Here is a 17,319-nt window from a genome sequence, read left to right as displayed (position 1 = left end):
ATAATTAATCACCACTGTAAAATGAAATTCTTGTCTCCAAAATGTCGACTTTTAAAGAGTTTTGCTTGGTCATCATGCTTTTTAAATGAGTTTTGGTTGAACAGTCTTCAATTCAAAGACCATGTTGAAGTGAAAGTGAAAATAATGGATGAAATTGGAGGTTGCAACATTCCAGCAACAACCTTACACATTTAAACAATGTTGAATGATGTCAGAATGAATTTTTACCCTCTCTCCTTTTCTTTTTCTCTCACAGGCGTACTCTGTCTATGATGAGGAAATTGGTTATTGTCAGGGTCAGTCGTTCCTCGCTGCTGTTCTCCTGCTGCACGTAAGTAAACTTGTCATCCCTCCATCCACTGAGCCTGCCTCTTCATGGTCAACACAATGCACCAGATAAATGTATAGACAGATACATACAAACGTACAAATACATACACACACATGCAGACACAGGTTGAGCAAAACAACGTAACAATTTACGATGTATTGTAATTTGATATAGCACAAGCTATTGCTTGTGAACACATTTGCTGTTGGACTATTAAGTTGATGCTGAAAGGACTGTTTGAGCACAGCAGTCAGACAGTCCTTTTAATAAACTTGAATAAAGAAGGCCTAAATAAAGTTTAATAAATTGTGCAGCTGCCCCTACACCTTACTGATTCTACAGAAACCAAGTGTGTTAGCTTGTACAAGGTGTAATAAAACAGAACTTAGACAATATAACAGATTCAGTGGAGGCTGAGGGAGACAGGGAGATAGAAAGAGTGTCTCTGGCTGAAAAGAAAGTTGCTGACCGCTCAAATGAAAACAGTTTATAGCAGAATGATTCGGATGAATAGAGGGAGTGAGAGAGTGTGAAAGAAGGTAAAGCTGAAAGCACGGGACACTGTCATAGTAGAAAATGAGGAGTGAGTAAGAGGTGGAAAAGACATTCGTTCATTCTCAAACACGTTTGTTTTCAAGGTCAATGGCAGTCACACAGCTCTATATTCCCTTTCCCACACATTAAAGTAGATTTTTTTTTCCTTCTTCATCCTTTTGTTCAGTGTTTCTTGTTTGTTGTGCATGTGTTTCAACTTGTCTGTGTAAAACATCCCTGAAATTTTCTTTGAGGAAGGTGTTAAAAGACAGATGGAGGGGAGAGACAGAGGAGTTGACATGTGGAGGCGGGAGTCCCAAGTGGAGGAGAGAGGGCTGTGGAAGTTTGGTTGACATCCAAACGACAAGGGCAGCAAAGGTTAAAGAGGAGGAGGATGGAGGAAGAGTGGGGAGGAAGGGAGAGGTCAGGAGGAGGTGGAGGGAGGAATGATGGTAGGAGAGTCTTGGAGAAGAGCTATGGATGAATTTGGTGACGCATAATGAGGTATATGGGAGAGGAGGGTGTAAAGTTTAGGAGGAGATATAAAAGGGAGAGCTGCAGTAAAAGAAAGAGAGGTTATACAGGAGGAGGAGGCAGACGGGTTATAGAGGAAGAAGAGGAAGAAGGGAGAGGTTATAGAGGAGATGTCAGGAATATTAATAGGGGTTCAGGTTTACCTGCAGGAGCCCATTCAGCCCCAAACACATACTGTCACTCTGATTAAATATCACCTCACCTCACCGTCTGCAAGTGTGTGTGCGAGGAGAAATAAACCCATATACCCTCACAGATACACACAAACACAGTGTTAAGCTTTCTCTCATGCCTCTTATCTTCATTCATCCAAGCAACATATACACTGAAACACACAGGAATAGTAAAGTGCTCACACATAAAAGCATAATTTTGTGCACACTTTCTTGCACATGCAAACACATTTGTCTGTCCTCTAAAGTCGCTCAGACCTTCACTTTCTTCTTCTGCTCTTCCATTTAGAGCCAGACAAATAATGTCAGAAAATAAAATGTTATTTGTTTTCCATCTGGTTTAAGGAGCAGATGGGCGGGGTTTACCAAAATCTTAATCTGTAAATAAAATTTGACTCTGGTCTGGTAGCATCAAAGTGCCCGACTGTAACTGACATGCAGATAAAGAATGAATCTGTTTCTTGTCTTGAAGACTGTGTGTCCAACAAATGTACTGAAGAGCTCCAAACAAAGTATCCTAGTTTCCTTTGTGGCACTAGTTATACATTCTGGAGAGTCGGTTTTATGAAGTTGAATTTCATGTCGCCATTAGTTTAAAGGTGACTGTGTTCTTTCAGATGCCTGAGGAACAGGCCTTCTGTGTGTTGGTGAAAATCATGTATGAATACGGCCTCAGAGCTCTCTACAAGAACAACTTTGAAGATCTCCACTGCAAGTTCTACCAGCTGGAGAGGCTGATGCAGGTTAGTGATGCAGTGTTTTTTAATTCTTAAAATGTATTAATATAATGTGGTAGCAGAGTCGTGAAGTGGTAGGGGCCTCTGGTTCTGGAAATGTTTCATCCAATTCTGTATTCCCATTTCGTTTTTTTCTTCAAACAGTATCCTCAATGTTATGTAAAAAAGCACTCCACAAGTTCAAGTTGTTTTCCTATAATATTGTCAGACTCATTATGCACAGAAAAAAACCTGGTGACAACATTACCCACAATGCAAGTCCAATTGCCCACAGTTCGGTTGGAGGTTGGAGGTGTATTATTGTCATAGCAGCTAATGTAGCTGTGGGCTGTTAGCCTCAAACAGAGAAGACTGAGCTACAGAGGTCTGGTGACCTCACTTCTTTCTAAATCCACTCCCAGAATTGAAAACTGGCACAGAATAAATTTGGTCCAGGTTGTCTTATCATTTCACATCAACACCAAAACTGGACTTTCTCCTGCCTTTAGTCTGGCATGTGACAGAATTTTTAAGCTCTGTGATTGGATGTTTCTTTGTGAAATGCACCTTGGGAGTGATACTTCTACTATGTACACATGCTTGTACCTTTTATTAAAGAAAAAACAGGTGTTATAGGTAACTGTAACCCTAACCCTGAGACTTTACATTGTTACTATACAAATAGCTGAATAGAAATGAATGGAAAGAAAATAGATGAAATAACCAACCTTGTGAGGCAGCTGGATTTCTCACAAGTGAGAATCCATCTTGCCAGGCTCCTAGGTATTCACTTCTTGCTGAACCACAGTGGTTCAGCATCCTATGAAGGAAGAACTACTGACAGTTACAGGTGTGTCTTAAGTGTGACGACCTACTGTTGACAACAATAGCAGTTCCTAAAGAGGTTACCGTAGTTATAGCATCCCAATGTTATAGCATCAGGTATTTCTTCATTGAAAGAAGAGCAAAGAGCGACACTGAAGGCATTTCTCAATGGAAAATATGTTTTCGCTCTACTAATGCCTGACTTCAGTAAGAGTTTGATTTACCTCCTGGCTCAGCCGGTAGTGAAAAAAGGATGCAGACTCTGATTGGTTGAAGTTAGCATGTAATGGTCGGTGATAGATGGGTCATCTAATCACCTGCCAGGTATTTTTTTGAAAGTGCCTGCCCTTTTCCAAACAGCTTCCAATGAAGCCTTCGCAGATGGTTCTGTGTAACAAACCATCAGGGACTTCAGGTTATGAAATAGCTCCACTTCAAAACTCAATAAGGCTTTGGGTACAAGTCGTTCCCAGTTTATAGGTTGATCTCTTTTTCTGTTCTCTGTTCATTCATCACACGTTTTTCCAGCCACCTCTGGCTGTAGTTGAGGAAATGATTACTCTCACCACTTATGGCAGAAATTGAAATGATTCAGCCTTGGGGGTCCCTCCCAATTACAGCTCAATACGAAAAATGTTAATCAGTCACTTCGGCTACATCAGGAGTTTAAATTGTTTTCCATGAAATTCACTGCACATATCTTTGTTGTACAGTCTAGTCTTGATAACCATTAATTCACATAAGATTTGATTTTTCCAACATTTTGACCTTCATGAGACTTAAAAGGCCCCTGGGCTGTTTCATTTAATTACTAATTTAGCGCAGGGTTTGTACAACGAACCAATACTGGGTGCCACTAAAAAGAAAAGACTAATAGACAACAGAAATAGCCTTACAAACTGTATTTGCATTTTCCATAAAAGCAAGAAAAGTTTGATCATATTCAAGTTTTTCAAGCTTGTTACCAGTAATTGCATCATTTATGGGTTTCAAAATGTTTGTTGTTTCCTTGTTTACGCTGTGTCTCTGGTCAAAAAATATAATACAATAAGATATATAATTAATTCTTAGTCTGTATGTGTGAGACTTGCAGTCTCTTTATGCTAAACAGCGTTCAGTCTGTCTGTTGAGGCTGGTGATTGCTGGGGTAGTCCCATCGCACTCAGATATTACAGCCTAAACCTAGTCACTGCGTAGAGTTTAATTTGGCCCAGAAATCCATCCTGGCCCGGCTAGCATCATCATCAGCGTCATCTCAATATCAGGATCAACTCGGTTAGCATTGACCTAACACGCTCAATGTAAGGATTTTAGCATTGACTGTTAATTATTAACATATAGGTGGGAGCTCACCATCTGATCCAGTGAGATGTCATGTGGCATGGTAAGTGTTAGCTGCCAAAGTGGATTGCTATCTGGCTAATTGAAATCTCTATTCACGGGACATGTACGAAGACACACACGCACACTTTTCTACCTGAAACTTACAACTGTTTTTTCCTGTATGTACATCTGATAAAATGAAACAAAAAAATGGTAAGGAAGTTATGAGTTAAAAAAAAAAGAATGAATGTAAAGATTTTCTTTTACCCTCATTGGATATGAAGGTACATATAATAATATAACACTGACAATGCTGAATTGTGTTGCTCTTACACCCTGTGCATTATATGAAACAGATTATGAAACAGCTGAGCTCTTCAAAGTTAAAATCACTCATCAATACAGGTTTGTAAATAGCAATTTTTTAATTCATAATAAAGGAACTTTTAATCAGATCATTTAATTTGATGAATAATATCTGACATGGCACTGAACTGTGCTATGTGTTGTTTGAAACTTTTGTTCTTGGATCGCTCTTGAAAGAGATTATCATCTCAGTGAGACAGCATGATTTAATAAAGTATGAGTAAAAATGTAATAATGTAAAATTGAAATGACAAGTGGAGCCACATTTTTATATTTTTGTAAGTGCTGTTTTATCTCACAAGTTCCTCCTCCTCCTCCTATTCCTCTATCTGCTCCTACAGGAACAGCTTCCAGACCTTTGGTCCCACTTCCAGGAGCTGAACCTGGAGGCACACATGTATGCCTCCCAGTGGTTTCTTACCCTCTTCACTGCCAAGTTCCCCTTGTGCATGGTGTTCCACATCACTGACCTGCTGCTCTGCGAGGTACAATTTGACTCACAGCTTTTCATTATTCTAGGAGCACTGGAAGAGTTGTTTGGTTCACATTGTTCAGAGACAAGTGATGAAAGAGTCAAACTTCTGGAAATGTGAAAGTAGTAATAAGGAGGTAGTAAAGAGGGTCATGAGCAAGTAAGTAGAAAAGAGGCATTAAAGAGGAGTACAGAAAGATGGCAGTTGGTTGAACTTTATCCTCTACTGACTATCAATGGACAGAAGTAGAGAGCATTTAAGACAAAGCTATACCAGCATCAGCACTGATCCATCTCCATTCTGCCCCTCAGTCTACCCAATGTAATCAATAGGGATTCGGTGATCAGACTTTTTAGGGTTGATACAGTCACTGATTTAATGGCATTAAGATCTCTTGACCTGATCACAGTCACTACTTGATTCTTGTTCTGACATGACAACATTTCTACAGAAAGCTCCACTGAGGAGTTCTTCTAAAAGCCATAGTTTATCTCATGTCCGTTGCCCATAATATTTTTTACATTGGGTTCACTGCTTCACAATATTAATAGACAGTATTCCTTAATACTGTAAATATTTTCAGTGTAAAAGTGATTTATTTAATCTTTATAAGAAATTGCGGTATTTTGCAAAGACAGTTTCTTTCAAAATTTTTTCCACTGAGATCACAGAGATCAGACGGGGGCTTTAACAGTCAAATGGCGCCTTGCAGATGCGAAACTGCATGAGAAGCTGTGACCTTAAACTGCATCCTGACTCTTTAGTATTCATGGGGAAGGTAGAAAACTCTAAAACAATGAACAATAAAAAAAAAATTAAAAAAAAAAAATTAAAAAAATCCTACCACACTCAAAAGCTGAACTGAATTTCTTTTGTAAATCGTAGCGTGCTAACGAAGATTACTGGCACTCAACTCCCACTTCTTCTACAGTGGTCAGCAGCACCACCTTGAGTCTGTGTAGAGTTCATAATAATAATAATTTAATAAATAATATTTGAATGTATTCGCATTGCACCTATTTTTGTTTTTACAGTGCTACCTAGTCAATTGATAAATTTAATAAAAATAAAAAGATACATAAAATTGGTTAAAATAGTTTAGTGATAATTTGTCATGGTATGCGTTAGATAAAGTATTTTTTTAAATAAAATAAGTCTTTTACTGGGTTTCTGGAAAGCAAACTCTCACTTGAGGAATCCATATTTCTGCTGGGGGAATTTAATCCTCACATGGGTAACAATGGAGAAACCTTTCTGTTGATCTAAACTCTAAAGTATTTTGTTGCTGGACTCCTGTGGTAGTGACTAGACTGATCACTACACTACTACTACAAGTTTATGTACTGATACCAGGGTGATAGTGCATGCCTGAGTTTTGCTTCTGTGACTATATCATCTAATCTGTGGCTGTATGCTTTGGTGAGTTGGATCAGGTGGCAAGTTAAGCTGCCAGAAAGGTGTGGTGAAGCCAAAAGTGTAATGAGGTTGCACGGGTAATGTCTGGCTGAGGCAAGGTGTCTATCTGGAGCTAGAACATGCAGCTGTGTCCTTATGAAAAATAAATATTGGGTTTGGAGCATATAAATTGAAAGTAAGGGGGCCAAGTAGTGAGCTTTGTGGAACACCACATCCAACATGAGCAGATGAGGAAGAAATATTACTCATACCAACAGGTTCTGTTCTGTTCTGACCTGCATCACCTTTTTTACAGCCTTAAATGTAAAAGCGGAAGGAATTGACAAACACCAGCATCACTTGTCAGAACAACATATTACATAAAACATCAGAATCAAGTCATAAAGCTATCAGCACTTCCTACACCCTTCTCTCTCTTTCTGCCTTCCTCCCCCACTTTTTTTCCACTTCCCCTCCCTTTCTCGATCCCTCTCTCCCCTCTGTTCGCCTATTGGCCGCAGGCAGAACAATTAAAAGTTTCCCAGGTCTTTCTCACCCAATGAGCCGCATGATGAGAATCTGCTCATTAAACCAGAATTCTCATCTCCTGCCTCCCTCTCTGCTCTCCTTCTTTATTCTCTCTTTTCTCTTCATCATCACCTTTACTTGTTTGCTTCTGATTTGGATTTTTTTACTTTCATCATTCTCCTATTTTCTGTTTTTTCTTTATACCTGTTCTGTCCTTTTATTGATCAATTTCATACTTTGTCAGTCAGCTGCTGTTTTCCCTTGATGAGGTCACCTTAATAGTTTTGATTTTGATCATTCATATTTCCTCTCAACCTCATTTTCCTACCAAAATATTAATTTCTTTATTTCTTGTAATTCAACAACTCTGTACTACTTCATATCTTGAAATAGTCAGTCACTTGCTACAGGACTTTTATTTAGTCTTGTGTTTTACCACTGATACAAGAGACAACTGATTGACGGAGAGTCCCTGACTCACACCTTGATATCACATGAAGGTTTTTCAGGTCGTTTGTGAAACTTTTTTGCACTCATCATTTAGTCTTGAACCTTCACACATCCCTCTGTTTATTCTCCCACTGCCTTCCCAGCCTATGTCATCATATCTCCCCTCTCTGTATATTTATCTCTTTCTCCCCATGCATCTGTCTTGCTTGGATACACATGCTCTGAGATTATCTGTCTTTCTCTCATACGCACCTTTGATCCTGTCTCAGCACTATAGCACCATCTTGAGGCATGCAAAGACAGGAGTATGAAGGCAGAGCTCCCCTTCTTTTCTCTTTCTCCAGTTATTTTTAGAGCTGTCCAGATATTTTTAGCTCTGTGTTGCCATGTGAACTGGTTGTCACGGAGACCAAGGAGACGGGTGTTCCCATGCAGTGCTGACATCAGCTTTACATTTTCTTTCTCTCTGTGTCAAAATCACAATCATTGTATAAACAGAAGAGAGGGAGGAAAAAACATAGTATTACAGCATTTATGTACATGTAGCTGTGGACGCCTTCTTAATACAATAATCTACACAACACAATGATTTGTGATTTATATAGAAACATAATAAATGAAATAAATTTTAAAAAATAGTGAAGTTTCAGCTTTGTTTTTCTTTTGTGTTTTTTTGTTTTGTTTTGCACTACCTCTCTGTGCTTTGTATTGTTACAGACATTCCTTTGTGCTTCAGCAATATCATCCTTACATTTAGTTATATTAATGATATAAGTTTCATCTGTGAAACAGTTTTCAGCAATAACTGATATTTATGGCTTATGCAGTAAACAATTTAACCAACAAAGAAATACTGTGCAATAAAATCAATATGCCAAGTATGCTGTGTGGACATTTTTGACATCAGTAGATGAATGTTGGTAAGGTAATTGTGACTGGCTGTTATAATTTAAATAGCTAATATGTTTCAAGTCAGATATCTTCTGGTCTGTAAGAAAAATATGCAAACATCTTTGAAGTATGTTATTTTAAGGACTTCACTCTATCTTATGTTCTCTTCCTTGCTCTGTCCTTGCCATTTCAACTTTTCTGCTGAATGTTTTACTGACTGTACAAAGTAGAGAATGTCATTTAGAGGTCACATCTCTTACCCAGACAGTGATGACTTTCGTTGCACTGCAGATTTTTGACAATCTTGTTTCTTTTTTGTTGTTGTTAAAAGTGCCTCTGCAGCAGAGCATCTCATCTGTATGAACGGACTGGTGTCAGTATGGGCATAAGTTCAGTTTCAGTGTAATCAAAAATAAGTACACTGACAGATACTCATGTGCTAAAACAGTTAGCCGCCAGAATTTTAAAACCTGCTGATACACATGAGCATGGAATTATTCTCTCAACTTCTGTATTCACATCTAATTGCCCTCTCTCTTCTAGGGTCTGAACATCATCTTCAACGTAGCCCTGGCCTTGCTCAAGGTTAGTACTTGCTCAGCTATTCATTTATTTGTAACCCTCTGTTTAGATTAACTCCTGTATGAAGTTATGATGTCAAAAATCCAATTTCCTTGATATCTGCCTGGATTATATCTAGTTTTAGATCCACTTTGCTTCAATAAAGGACAAAGCTTTACTTATTAAATACATTGTTTATGTGATGTCATATTAATTTTGTTTTGTGCACCAAAGATAAATCCATCTGGATTTTTGTACATTAATTGCACATGACATTTTTCTGATTTAATGAGCAGTTTATTAGAACTGTTAATAGTGAGATTGTTATACAAAGTGCAAAGCACTTTGCAAGGACGCATGATTGTGCAGGAGAGGCATTGTGTGTGAGGAGGTGCGCTCAGTCTGAGGTCTGATGTGATGGGTATAGGTAGACAGTTAGTTTGTTGGCATTCCTCGCCCCCTAGTGATCAAATTAGAAACTTCATCTGGCAGTAAAGAGTCCTTCGAGACAAATAAGACAAATGTCTAAGGACTAATTGTGCTAAAACATCAAAGTTGAATGTGATGCCTTATGTGTCTCAACAGCTGCCAGTCTGGATCACAGTGACCAGATTCTGAGCAGAATAATACATGTGTCTGTGCTTTTGTGTTGTGGGGGAGTTATTTATCGACTTGGATTTATGTGATACCTTTCAATTTGTAATTTTACTATTAATGTATGTGTTTTTAACAGTATATGAACTAGATGAATTTAAATTGTGTTTTCAATTTGCACCCTCAACTGAAGTTACTAACTTATTAACCCATACATACAAACATACATACAGTTACAGCTGCTGCAGAGTTTTTTTTTGCAGGTTCCCTCATAGATGATGAGATATTTCATTTAGAATCAGAAAATCCAAAGAACTTTTGGATGTTTTTTGATAATACAAATAGGCGCATATACTGAACAATAAATGGACAGACCTTGCATAAAAAACACAAGATAAAAAAACATTACATTTTCTTTAAAATTACTCTTGATTTTAGGGTTAGGTTTAGGGTTAAAGAAAATTAAAAAAGCTCTTGTGTTCACTTGAGTTTTAAATTATTTCCAAACAAACCACATGTTTTCGCTATCGGAGCAGAGTGGTATGGATTTACTAGTTGTTGTGTTATCGGATATGGTTGTGGTGAGGTGGATCAATGAGTTTTGGCAATGACTGCGTCATCCTGCGGGTCAGTGTCTGGTTGTTCGGTGTGGACATTAATTTGATTGGACAGTCATTGTGGAATTCATGCTGAAACCTAAAGACTCAGTGAAGAAGAAAAAACACTCGGTGATGATGCCTTGTTTGTCTCATTATGTTGTCCAGGTCTCAGTACAGTGCAGTACAGTTGCAGTAATTTCCTTTTAATTATTTTTCATGTTAAATCACTTTGACACTTTTAACAACATTGTGTTAATGACAGGAATTAATGACGGGGGAAAAGTGCATGTTATGAAGTTTTTAACCTGATGCGCTGATAGCCATCAGTGTGTCCAGCCCATTATTAATTAGTACACCAATTTATTTTTATTATTTATTTTATTATATTATTTATCCATTCATTTAGTTTTTTATAGATACAGTTTACAGATAGTGATGTAAAAATGGGCAGCTAGAAGATCAGGAGGCAGAAAAATAGTGAACTTATTAGTTGAGTTTGTTTTACCCCCAAAACCAGTTCTTTCACAGTGATTTCCTGCCAAATTTGAATCCTGATCTAATATTTATTTTTCCTATATAAAACAACTGCACAGTATACATTACCACAGGAATACATTTTCAACTCAAAAAAAGGAAATCCAATTTTGCAGATTGGTTCAGGATATTAATGATAATGATAATAAATGTAATAATATGGTATAAATATATGACACAGTAATGCTAGTATACTCTCTAAATGAATCATACATGACTGGTTTTAAAAAGCCCTCCCGCTCTGTGTTTTAGCAATAATGTATTCTGTGTGGCAGAGAGAGAAAGATGTGGTGGATGCGATGGTTGGGAATGGAGAACAAATGAGGATGTGAGGAGGGAAGAAGGGGTTTCCAGTGCCTGCTTCCCATTGGCCAGGCATGACGGCATTCTCCCCTGAGGCTCCCTCCTCCCTCCTCCATCCATCCTGCTCTCCTCTCCGCTCTCATCACCCCTCCCTCCATCTGTGTTCACCTCCCTCCCTCTCCTGCTTAGCAGTCGCCATCCACATCACAACAGGAGCGTAAGCTATAGCGTTAGCAATCTGGAATTGGAGCAGAAAAGCTCTGCGTTCTTGTTTTTTTTTTTTTTTTAATTTTCTTTCTTCTTCAACTTTACCTCTCATGGATGCCTGCTTGGAACCTCTTCTCTCCCTCAGTTCCTCGTTCTCTCTCTTCTTTACCTCCTACTCCTCTACCTCCGCCTTCTCCTCTTCTCTGTTGGCTGGCTATGTGTTTCTCCAACACGCTACCTCTGTTCACCACCCAGACCTCTGCAACGGAGCCGCCCCTGCTAGCTGTTAGCTGTTAGCATCACAAAGGTTGGGGGGGGGGTAGAGAGCGCGAGGAAGGCAGAGACAGTGAAAAAGAGAGAGGCAGCGGACGGGAAACACTGGTTTCTTTGCCTTGCCTCACCCCAGCTGGCCAGGACCATCAGTCCTGATAGCACACACACTCATGCAAACACTCAACCATTTAGCCTGTGTTGTTGAAAAGCAGAAGTGACTCTCCATCTGAAGGAGCTGGCTTACCATCTAAAGGATCTACTAACTGATACAGACCGGATGCTTGGCTGCTGCTCACGGAAATCTGAGGGAGGGACAGACGCTGGAGTCCATGCTGGAGCTATTGACTGGACCAGGTTGGAACTGGACAGAGCTCAGATCGGAGGGTTACATCAGTGAAGAGGAAGAACAAAGAAACAGAGAGACTTACTTGCTTATGGCAGACAGCTTGTTCTGTTTTACTACCTCTCTCCAACCTCATGCATAGCTGCCTTGAATCTGACTCATCGAGTTCAGCATCCACTCAGCCATAAACCAATACAAACATGCAGTGCATCCTCCTCCCCTGAAGCCAGGAAAGTGCCACACTGCGATGCAAACAGACCACATCTCCTCTGCTTCTGCCATGTTGTCAGGACGTCTGCTCAGTCTTAGACTCGGGCTCTTCAGATAAAAGGATTCATACAGTTATTTCAGTCCATTTTACATTTCAAAGAAAGCTAAAATCCTGTCAGCGTCATACCAGGTGCAGCCTGCCATTTGGAAACAGGGCTTTGATGTGTCATCTCACTTGCACCGAGCCTTGAGCATTAAGGCCACTCAGTCGTGCAGACTGAGAGGATTTTCTCTTCGTCTTTGAAGTCTATCAACGGAGGAAAAATAAAAAAGGTGGAGTACTTATCCATCGCTGCTGTTTGCCGGAGCAGCCCACGTGTTGAGCAGCTTTGTTGCCAGGCAACAGCATACTGGATTGGAATTGGTTGGGGGAGTTTGGAAGGGGAAGATGAGAGTGGGTAGTGTGACTGGATTTCAAAGTGAGTCTGGCAGGTAGCTGGAGGACTCAGCATAATGCCGAAAGCAGCTTCAATAGATCACTTTCTGACTGTTATTTTATCGTACCTGGTGGCCGTTTCTGGGCTCTGACAGTGGTACAAGCTGAGTGGCTGCCACCGACGTCTTGTCCACTTGTCCAAATTCTATCCTGTCCAGATGAACTGGATCAGGCTTAACATTGCATGCCTGGGCTGTGCCTGCTGAGTGGCCGTGTGTTCCAATAAGTGGCTATTTGCTTCTTTCGTAGCTGGCGTCCTGAACATCAGTCTGTTGTGACACTGTTGGATGTGGCATTATAAGCTTCTCCTCCCAGAAGGCCAGTCCCCTTGGTCACCAGGACTCAGCCAGTTTGGCTAGACATTGATCTCAAAACAAATCTCAGCCCACCTAAGTTGACCACACAGACCAACTCGACTGCCACCATTCCACCCCTCCTCCAACTCTCCTCCAACAACCGGGAAACCCACTGGAACATTTGGACGACACGCTGGAGTCATCTGCCACCCTGGCCCCGGAGCGGGACCGCCCCTCACCCTGTCCCACCCCACCACCATCTCCTCCATCGTCCCCTCCGGCCTCTCCTCCCCCTATACCGACCCTGACCCCCCATCTGCCCCATCTTCCAGCAGTGCGCAGGGCGGTGGAGGATGGAGAGGGAAAGGAAGAAGATGGGGCCCACAGCAGTCAGGCCTCAGCGGACTCGTTCTGCAGGGTGATGGGTCTCCTTGGGATGGGACACCGGCTCTTCGTCCCCAGGCTGCTGGCGGTGAGAGGCGGGGGGTGGGGTTGGTAAAAAGTTGCTGTATAAATGAGAATGCGTGGATGGTTGGTTTAGAGTTATAAAGGAGTTGGTTGTTAGTTTGACTTGTGTTCATAATGGAACAAGCTACTGCTGAAGACAGAGGATGGGAGAAGCGTCTCCGAAAAAGCAGCGTCCGTTTTTCCACTTCTGAGTCTGGCCAAAGCAATATTTATTGCATCTGTTATGATGATGCTTTGATCTCTGACTCTTGATGTCCTTTGAAATTGAAGCATGCAAATTATGCTCCCCCTTAAAATGCTGAAAAGTTTACTTTGAAAAGAGCATTAGCCTGTTCTGCTTTCTGACATAAACCCTGAATCTTGCCTGAATATATTCCTATGAAAAATTGCCTAGAATTTAATAGTAGCTGTTCCCAGAGCCTCCTTCAGCTGACAGAAAAGACTTGCCCTTGGACTAATAGACCCTAATATTTGTTCACACATTCTGATGTAAATAATATTACTGGATAGATTCCAGTGTCTGTGCGTCTCAATACCACAAGATGGTGATATTGGTTTCTAACAATTACTGATTAAACGCCATGCTTCTCTGAAAGTCACTGTCTCTACATCCATATAGTTTGACTTATTCACGCTGAGAGTTGCCCAGTAAAATGCCTGTCTAATGCTATCGGCTACTGAGTCAGCTGCACTGCAATAGCTAGAGGTTTAGTGCATTGCTCAATCACAGCTTCATTACTTAATGTTAGGAGATTAACTTAGACAGTTAACTTTCCTATCAGAGGCTTGTTTGCTAAGTTTATGTTCAGAGGTTCCGGCAGCTTTAAGGATAATGTAAGAAATTGACATTAGAGCCAGGGGCCATTATAGAAGTTGTATCATGCAGTTACACAAGAAACTGGATTGGCTTTGTCTGACTCAAAAATTATGAATCTCCTATAAATGTGTTCATCTTTCAAGGGCAGAATTGTAGCAGAGTTATAACATTATCTTTTCTCCCTGCTCTTTGTCATCAGGGAAAATATGTCACACAAATGTGATTGTTTTTTTAAATTTTTTTCCAGAGGTCATTCTGCACTTGATTGGTTAAATGTGACTTAACTAAATAAAACCAATCATGTCTCACACGAATCAATGTAACCTTCATCAAGTCGTGCAGTTAATAGCCTTGTAAGTCCGTTCTCCTTGAATCTAGAAATGTAATGACAGCCATCAACTGGGGAGAACAATCTGTTGGAGGTTACCCTGCTCTTCACGTCTGACATCCCTTGTTTGTCTGTCTCCACCACCACCTCCCCTCTCCTCCCACCTCCTCATGTGTTGCTCCAGACATCTAAAGAGGACCTTTTGCAGGCAGATTTTGAAGGGGCTCTCAAGTTCTTCAGAGTCCAGCTCCCTAAACGCTACAGAGCTGCAGAGAACGCCCGAAGGCTTATGGAGCAGGCCTGCAACATTAAGGTAAGGAGCTCCACAAACAAACACATGCATTCGCTAACTCTAAGCCCAATATCTCTCACTTTAAATTCAACACCTAACCCTCAAACACTCTGTTGATAAAGTGAAAGAATGTCCAAAATGTCCTCCCTCTGAAGAATGTCCTCAGTTTCGCATTGTGAAAACCCAAAAGTGTTGTACAAGTGTGTACAAATGCACACAAGTCATTCCTGGAGTGACTGGGATTATTTTATGAGTCTGAGCAACACAATGAAGAATTCCTTTCTCGGTATGTCCCACTGAGATACAAAAACCAGAGTGGTCAGAGGTCCAGGAGCATGTCAAGTACAGCTCTTGTTTCTGTGGGGACCTTGTGGTTACAGTATCCCAGGTGTCATGGTTTATGTTGACTGATCTTTATTGGTGTCATTATGGTTTTCATATCTTTTCTGTCTATGAATTCGGTGCCCAGAGTAGGGTTACCACTTGTTTTATTTGAACTGCACTGACATATTAGCTCTCAGTCAAAAAAAACGAGGTGAGACTATAACACCTTGATTTTCTTGGACTATCTGTTGCTAAAGGTTGCTCTTATCTTCAGCATAAGCACTTTCTTTGTTTCTTTAGGCAAGGAGAGTGTCACTGTTCTTCTTATTCTGGTAATTCCAAACAAGCCAGAACCATAAAAGACATTATTTCCTGTGCAGCGGGAAGGATCTGCCACAGTATCATTAAATGTAAAAGCTTTTATGAGGTGGATACACTGTGGGTGGGATCTGTGCTGTGTTGGAGAAGCCTGACCGTCAGGGAAGGATAATGTCTCAGATAATTACTACATTCTTTCATGCCATGTTGTCAGTTTTGCAATCTGCTGTATTTTTTTTCGTTGCTTCTTCTTTCCTCTGCTTTTATCGGTCCGTCTTGTACATTGTAGTTCATTGGTCTGGACTGAAATCTGACAATACCAGATAAAAGATTGATTCCATGAATGGTAGTCATAGTTTTCCCCAAAGCTTACTAGGCTGTGTGTTCACTAAAATTCCTTTACATGCACGCGTGCACACACACACGCACACACACACACACACACACACACACACACACACACACACACACATTATCATCCTCCTATTGACCTTAATGAGGCTGCTGGCATTTAGGGAATTTGCTTCGGTCACCAGAGACCAAAAGCAGTACACAGAGTATAGGATATTGTGTGTGTCTGTGTATGTGTGTGTCAGCAGTGTGCGTAGTGATAGAGGAAGGAAAGAGTTGACAGAGACAGATGGAAGAGATAATCAGCCTTCCTCCTCCCTTCTCTCTTTCTCCCCCCTTCACACTCTCTGTTCATGTCTCTCTGTATCTACATACAGTTGATATTTTACATTTCAGGTCATTTTTCATCCAGAAAAGCTTACAATGCAGAGCAGGTTGTGAGGTTGTGGCATATTCAAGAGCTTATTGGCAGGACACATGGCTCTTAAATGCTTATGATCCGTGCATGTTGGGGTGTATTTCTATGCTTTTCTACACACAGGATATCCTGCACTGTGACTCACTATTTATCTCTGGTGGTTTAGTAGCATTTTGGTACTCTTGCACAATCCTGCAGCACTATAACATGTTGAGTGTCATGTTGCACAAGAGCACACGTGCTATTTTATATTTTGTCATGTATGATGTATTCTTGCTTTTAAAGCATTTTGAGTTTACACCTGCCATATGAAATGTGCTATATTAACAAAACTGACTTGACTTGACACACTTTGGAACATGTAATGTACACACTCACTAATGCACACACTTTAGCAGGCATGAACACATTCAAACAGATTGGCCCAAAATCTCCCTTCAGCATTGACTGGATTGTAATCAAGTGACTGAAGGCCGTAGCATATGAGTCATATGATTTTCACACTCATCAAACCATTCAGTGACCTCTTGTGCTCTGTATAAAAGCATCTGCACTTGGTTTTCCCTATAATTTGTCACCTGTCTGTGTGGACTAACACATTTACAGGATTATCGACTGTAAATGTCTCTCTCTCTCTCTCTCTCTCTCTCTCTCTCTCTCTCTCTCTCTCTCTCTCTCTCTCTCTCTCTCTCTCTCTCTCTCTCTCTCTCTCTTTTTAACTTTCCAATACCAATTCCAACACCTGAACTTGTGCATTGGCCAACACCGAATACCCATCCAATACTGCTGCGTTAAAAAAAAAAAAAAAAAACATAAATGAACGCCATAGAATCTTTCCTTTATTATCTAATTTGACAGTCAATCATTAAAAGAATAAATCTAAGAATGAATAACACTTCCTACACTAATTGTCCTAACACTCCTCCCCTAGAAATTAAAGGCTCACATACTGTACATGTTGCTTTAGTAGTGGGACTTTCCAGTGTAAAATATTCCCAAATTGCAGACATTTTGCTAATGGCCACCATTGCACTATTTACTGGGAATC

At 40.3% G+C, this 17,319-nt stretch overlaps 1 protein-coding gene across 3 annotated transcripts in view; it reads left to right on the top strand.

Annotated features, from left to right (window-relative positions):
* Window positions 1-17,319, top strand: part of rabgap1l (RAB GTPase activating protein 1-like) — a 113,109-nt gene that overhangs the window by 75,596 nt on the left and 20,194 nt on the right. For all 3 annotated transcript variants that reach the window (XM_056377940.1, XM_056377938.1, XM_056377939.1), the window contains exons 15-19: window positions 257-331; window positions 2,190-2,315; window positions 5,144-5,287; window positions 9,083-9,124; window positions 14,753-14,881. In XM_056377940.1, the coding sequence (XP_056233915.1) occupies window positions 257-331; window positions 2,190-2,315; window positions 5,144-5,287; window positions 9,083-9,124; window positions 14,753-14,881 (516 nt within the window). The remainder of the gene's footprint in view (window positions 1-256; window positions 332-2,189; window positions 2,316-5,143; window positions 5,288-9,082; window positions 9,125-14,752; window positions 14,882-17,319) is intronic.

This window comes from Seriola aureovittata, chromosome 6, assembly GCF_021018895.1.
Source record: "Seriola aureovittata isolate HTS-2021-v1 ecotype China chromosome 6, ASM2101889v1, whole genome shotgun sequence".
Classification (NCBI taxonomy): Eukaryota; Metazoa; Chordata; class Actinopteri; order Carangiformes; family Carangidae; genus Seriola; species Seriola aureovittata.
Note: the sequence above shows the minus strand (reverse complement) of the source record. Positions and strands in the feature narration are given on the sequence as shown.